The following is a 6,368-nucleotide window of genomic DNA, read 5'->3' on the forward strand; positions in this document are numbered from 1 at the left end:
CCCGCCCTCCCAGGTAGGGACCCCCCAACCCCCACCCCGGGGCCTCCCGGTGGCTTTTCCCGGTCCGGTGGGGGGTGGAAGGACCCGTCCAGCCCCACCACCTTCCCACCCTTCCTGGTTTCCACCACCAAAGCTCCTTTTGGAAGAAATACTCCTTTTTCTCCCCGTTTTTCATGGGTGGCGGATCCTGGCGGCGGAGCGTGGTGGGCTTCTGGGTCTCCTCCCGCTCCCGACGTCCGCCGTCGCTTTTCCCGCCTCAATTTTAGGGGAGAAATCGGGGTTTTCCCCCCAAGACCACCAGGAAAGGTGGAGGAGATGCCCGCGGTGGTGGGGACGGTGGGACCAACCCTAAACCTCGGTGGGTTCCCCTTCTTCTGCTCCAGGAGGCATCTCGTGGGGCTTTGCTCCACGCAGAGCGCTTCCTAATTAGCTTTTATTTTAATTAATAATGTCCAAGGAACTTAGCCGAGAACGTGGTTGAACCACCCGAGCCCTGTCTCCATCCTCACCAGGAGACGGATGGGCTTCTCGACACCCAAGTCCCTCAGACGCCTGTTGAGGTGCTCCAGGCTCAAATGGTGGATGTTCTCCCACCTCCAGGAGGAGCGAAACCCACCAGAAATGAGTTAAAATGGCCAGAAATGAGTTAAAATACTTGAGGGGATCTTCTGGAGGGATGTCCCGCCTGGGAGCTGGGGCCTGGTGGCTCCTGTGGCCTCGCAGTGCCCTCTCCTGACAGCTCCTGGCCACCCAAAAAGGGACACTTTGGGGCTGGAGAACTGCCCCCCCCGGCAGGAGACAGGCGGTAGGGTGGGCGAGGTGGGCAGATGACTCGAGTTGAGGTTTTGGGGCGGTTGGGTGGGGGAGGACGTGGACTTTTGGGGTCACTTGGTCACCAGAGGCATCAACATCAACTGGATCGCCCCCTACCGCGGGTTTCCTGCCAATTTTTTAGGGTCCTTCTTTGGTTTTTTTGGCCTTAATTTTGAGGTCGGGCAGCACCAGCTCTTGACCCATCATGTTACCGTTGGGTTGCTTAGATGTTGTCCACCAGAAGACATCCTCGGGCGCACCGAGATGCTCCAGCTGACAGCTAATTATGGTTGGACTTAACGATCTTAATGGTCCCGTCCAACCCAGACCATCCTATGACTAATTAACGGCAATGATTCAGCCTCGAAGGGCGCGAAGGACCTCCAACGTGGTCTCTTCCTTCTCCAACCTCCGCCCTTGGAGTAGATGTTCCACCATCCCCTCCCGTGTCCCATTTCCCGGGAGGCAAAAGCCCTTAATTTGGGAGCGGGGGGTTGTCCCCCCTAACGAAGGTGTTTCTCCAAGTGAAACCAGGGAGCGGGGACATGTCCAGACCTGGTTCTCCTCCCGCGTTTTTCCACCCTTCCTCCTCCTCCTCCTCTTCCTCCTCCTCCTGATCGACGTTCCCCCGAGTCTTTCCAGACGGATGCCTTCGGCCTTTGCTCAACCGCCTCTTCATCTCGTTGGGCTTTTCTGTCTTCTTCAACCGTGGTCTTGGGGCTGAGTCTGACCTTCTCCAACCTTCTTCTTCCTTGGGATGTCTTCTCCACCACTGCAAAGCTCTTGTAGATCCCCTCAGCAAACCCTGCCGGGCCTCCCCTCCCCGGAGGCCTCTCAGCGCTTGGATTTTCTTCCTCGTTTCGAAGCGGGATGTGGTTTGAGGTCCCACCTCTCCCTCCGGTGAGGAGGTATCTCAGATGGTTGCCGTCTACACCGGTAATCCACCACCGCCGTCTCCCCGAGCAGGTTTCTCCACGTACAACCCCGACCCGGCGGCGCGGCTGGAGAGAGGGGAGGAGGTTTGGATCCCCGACATCCGCAGCTCGGAGGAGGAAGAGGAAGAGGAGGAACAACTGGCGCGGCCCCTCTTGAGGTTGTGGACGAGGAAAAGGAGACGGTGGAGAAGCTGCCGAGACGCCGGGAGCTCCTCCGGCTCCAACTCTTCACCCTCAGGTAAGGGAAGTGTTTCCCACCCCAAAACGGAGGCGCCAGGTGACGCCGTTGCCTCCAGCGAGCACCACCGTCCTGCAAACTGGTGTAACTGGGATGGGCGTGAGGAACCCGGGTTGGCGTCAGGAGCCAGAGGTGCCAAACGCTCCTCCTGGCAGGAGGACGCTGCTTCTTCTGGAGAAGGATTGAGGGATGGAACCCGCTACTTTTTTTGGGGAGGTGCTTCTCTCCAACCCTTCTCAAGCTCCTTCTCGGCACGTCCAGGGTGGAGGTGGGTTCTTCTTTTTCACTCCGCTTTTCCCAGCAGACGACGACGACGGGTGGACGAGCGAGACGGAGGACACCAGTTCCCAGGAGGAAGAGGGCGGCTCAGCCAGGAAACCCAAAGGTGGCATCTCCCCCGGTTCCGAGCACCCCAAGAACCACTCCGGGAGGAGATTGGCTTCTTCCAGTCACGACAGGAGAAAAAAACACGCCTGCGGCAAGTGCGGGAAGAGCTTCAGCCGCGGTTCGTCCCTCAACCGCCACCAGAGGGTCCACCTCGGGGAGAAACCCTTCACCTGCTCCAACTGCAGGAGAAATTTCACCTGTAGCTCCGCCCTTAAGGCCCACCAGAAGACCCACTGCCAGGAGAAACCCTACAAGTGCCCCAGTTGCGAGAAACGCTTCGCTTCCACCAAGTCCCTCAAGAAACACCGTAAGCTCCACATGGAGAACGGACCGTTCCGGTGCTCCGACTGCGGGAAAAACCTCACTTCCAACTCTGCGCTCGTCATCCACCGACGGATCCACACGGGGGAGAGACCCTACCAGTGCCCCGACTGCGGGAAGACCTTCATGGCCAACAAATCCCTCAGCAAACATCGCAAGAGCCACACGGAAGGCGCCGCCTTCGCCTGTCCGGATTGCGGGAAAAAACTCACCTCCAAATCCGCCCTCATCATCCACCGCCGCATCCACACGGGGGAGAGACCCTACCAGTGCCCCGACTGCGGGAAGACCTTCATGGCCAACAAATCCCTCAGCAAACATCGCAAGAGCCACATGGAGGAGGGCACCTACAAGTGTCCCGAGTGCAGGGAAACCTTCAACAAGAACTCCCTCTTCGTCGCCCACCTCAGGACCCACCGGGGCCAACCCCCCTACCCCTGCGCCGACTGCGGAGAAGCCTTCTTCGAAAGTTCGTCTTTCAAGCGCCACCGGAAAAAACACTTGGTGGAGAAGCCCTATCAGTGCGCCGACTGCGGGATGGGCTTCACCGTCCACTCGGCTCTCCTCCTCCACCAGAAGAGCCACGTAGGACCCAGGCCCTACGTCTGCTACGACTGCGGGAAAGCTTTTCGGGAGAACACCACGTTGCGTCGGCACCAACGTATCCACACCGGGGAGAAACCCTACAGCTGCTCTTACTGCGAGAAGAGCTTCCGGGCCAGTTCCACCCTCATCATCCACCAGAGGATCCACACCGGGGAGAAACCCTATAAATGCACCAAATGCACCAAGTGCTTCATGTCCAGCTCCTCCCTCATGAAGCACCTGCGGACGCACCTCCGCAAGGAGCTGCTGGTGGGACCCCATCAGTGACGGCTTTGGCTCGAGGCCCTCAAGGTGCCTTTGGGCGCCCACCTCGGCCATGGACGGACGGATGGACGGGTGGATAGATCGATGGGTGGGTGGACAGATGGGTGGACAGGCAGACGGACGGGTGGATGGGTGGATAGATTGAAGGATGGATGGATGGAGAGATGGATGGATGGATGGATGGACAGGTGGGTAGACTGGTGGACAGTTGGACAGACGGATGGATGGCTGGATGGACAGATGGATAGGTGGACGGATGGGTGGACAAACGGACAGATGGATGGATGGGTGGACAGACGGATGGATGGATAGATTGAAGGATGGATGGATGGAGAGATGGATGGATGGACAGGTGGGTAGATTGGTGGACAGTTGGATGGATGAATGGCTGGATGGATGGACAGATGGATGGGTGGACGGATGGGTGGACAGACAGACGGATGGATGGGATGGGTGGGTGGACGGATGGATGGGTGGATAGATGGATGGATGGACAGATGAACGGACAATGGATGGACTGATGGACAGATGGATGGGCAGATGGATGGATGGAGAGACTGATGGATGGATGGACGGATGGATGGACAGATAGGTGGGTAGATTGGTGGACAGTTGGACGGACGGATGGATGGACAGATGGCTGGGTAGATTAATGGACGGATGGACGGATGGACAGATGAATCGATGGACAGATGGATGGCTAGGCTGATGAATGGATGGATTGACGGACGGACGGACAGATGGATCCTTCCATCCCAGAAACGCATCTCAGCGTCCCGCCCACCCCTCCTCCGAACCACCCGTCACGGCAGAAGGACGTTCTCAGGACTCGGGCGCGCAGCCCCGGTGGGGTGGTGGCACGGCGACAGTGGTGGCACGTCGGTCCCCAACCTCAGGGTGGCCACAGGGAGGGGACAGAGGGCTACGGGGTTTGGGGACCACCAGGTTTGGCTCCTGCCCCAGGAACCCGCTGGAGGAGAACATCCAGCTCCTCCTTTAGAGACTAAAAAGCCCTTTTTTTTTTGGCTTTCCACCTTCATAAACCTTGAAGTGTTTGAAGAGAAGGTCCATCCTCAAACCGTCGGGTCTCCGTCTCCCCCCCGAGGTTCGCTCCCTTCCCGTTGCCCGTTTTTATCGGATACACTGTTGCCCAAATGCACGTTTTCTTCCCCAATTTCCACCCCCCCTCCAGCCGCCCGTACTCTTCTCGTCTGGATTTTTACGTTGCTGCCTTCAAAAATACACCAGGACAAATTTTGGCCGGGCCGTGGTGGCTTCTTTTTGCGGGTACCCCATTAAAACAAGGTGTGATAGAGTGGGACGGGGGTTTCTGGGAGTTGTGGGATCAGGATTTGGCTGCTCACGGTTGGAGGGGACAACTATGGGTCCTCCACCCCCCACCCCAAAATCTCTGGTTGGTCCCTGAGCAGCTGTAGTGCTCGTGGGGCTGGAGAACCTGGTGGTGTGGGTGGAGAACCCTGTGGTAGGGCAGGAGAAAAACCTGGTGGTGGGGCTGGAGAACCTGATCAAGCTGGAAGACCCTGGTGGTGGGGCTGGAGAGACCTGGTGGTGGGGCTGGAGAGCCTGGTGGGGCTGGAGGACCCTTGCAATAGGGCTGGAGGACTCTGGTAGTGGGGCTGGAGAGACCTGGTGGTGGGGCTGGAGAGCCTGGTGGGGCTGGAGGACCCTTGCCATAGGGCTGGAGGACTCTGGTAGTGGGGCTGGAGAGACCTGGTGGTGGGGCTGGAGAGCCTGGTGGGGCTGGAGGACCCTTGCCATAGGGCTGGAGGACTCTGGTAGTGGGGCTGGAGAGACCTGGTGGTGGGGCTGGAGAGCCTGGTGGGGCTGGAGGACCCTTGCCATAGGGCTGGAGGACTCTGGTAGTGGGGCTGGAGAGACCTGGTGGTGGGGCTGGAGAGCCTGGTGGGGCTGGAGGACCCTTGCCATAGGGCTGGAGGACTCTGGTAGTGGGGCTGGAGAGACCTGGTGGTGGGGCTGGAGAGCCTGGTGGGGCTGGAGGACCCTTGCCATAGGGCTGGAGGACTCTGGTAGTGGGGCTGGAGAGACCTGGTGGTGGGGCTGGAGAGCCTGGTGGGGCTGGAGGACCCTTGCCATAGGGCTGGAGGACTCTGGTAGTGGGGCTGGAGAGACCTGGTGGTGGGGCTGGAGAGCCTGGTGGGGCTGGAGGACCCTTGCCATAGGGCTGGAGGACTCTGGTAGTGGGGCTGGAGAGACCTGGTGGTGGGGCTGGAGAGCCTGGTGGGGCTGGAGGACCCTTGCCATAGGGCTGGAGGACTCTGGTAGTGGGGCTGGAGAGACCTGGTGGTGGGGCTGGAGAGCCTGGTGGGGCTGGAGGACCCTTGCCATAGGGCTGGAGGACTCTGGTAGTGGGGCTGGAGAGACCTGGTGGTGGGGCTGGAGAGCCTGGTGGGGCTGGAGGACCCTTGCCATAGGGCTGGAGGACTCTGGTAGTGGGGCTGGAGAGACCTGGTGGTGGGGCTGGAGAGCCTGGTGGTGGGGCTGGAGAACCTGATCGAGCTGGAAGACCCTGGTGGTGGGGCTGGAGGACCCTGGCAGTGGGGCTGGTCCAGGTTCTCCATTGGAACCAGCACATCTGGGTCCAGGTTGTCCCCCAGAACCAGCACATCTGGGTCCACCTGGAACCAACCACATCTGGCGCTGGGGAAGCCCAGAAGCGGGGGCAGAGCTGCTCCTCCAGATGTGGGCTCTCTTCCCCCCTCCCCTCCCCGCTCCAGCTGTGGCGCTTTTTAAATCCAAAATAATGAGGAAAAAAAAAAATAATG

General features: G+C 59.6%; 2 protein-coding genes across 2 annotated transcripts in view; both read left to right on the forward strand.

Moving 5' to 3' along the window:
* LOC104288027 (zinc finger protein 501-like) overlaps positions 1–3,567 on the forward strand; it is a 10,221-nt gene extending 6,654 nt beyond the window's left edge. The window contains exons 4-5 of the mRNA XM_009886764.1: positions 1,863–1,986; positions 2,291–3,567. Of these exons, the coding sequence (XP_009885066.1) occupies positions 1,863–1,986; positions 2,291–3,567 (1,401 nt within the window). The remainder of the gene's footprint in view (positions 1–1,862; positions 1,987–2,290) is intronic.
* A 49-nt stretch (positions 3,568–3,616) lies between these two features.
* The window catches only part of LOC104288028 (myelin-oligodendrocyte glycoprotein-like), a gene marked incomplete at its 3' end in the record, with an annotated part of 9,468 nt that continues 6,716 nt past the window's right edge, over positions 3,617–6,368 (forward strand). The window contains exon 1 of the mRNA XM_009886765.1: positions 3,617–3,652. Coding sequence (XP_009885067.1) covers positions 3,617–3,652 — 36 coding nt within the window. The remainder of the gene's footprint in view (positions 3,653–6,368) is intronic.

This window comes from Charadrius vociferus, unplaced genomic scaffold, assembly GCF_000708025.1.
Source record: "Charadrius vociferus isolate BGI_N301 unplaced genomic scaffold, ASM70802v2 scaffold656, whole genome shotgun sequence".
Taxonomy (NCBI): Eukaryota; Metazoa; Chordata; class Aves; order Charadriiformes; family Charadriidae; genus Charadrius; species Charadrius vociferus.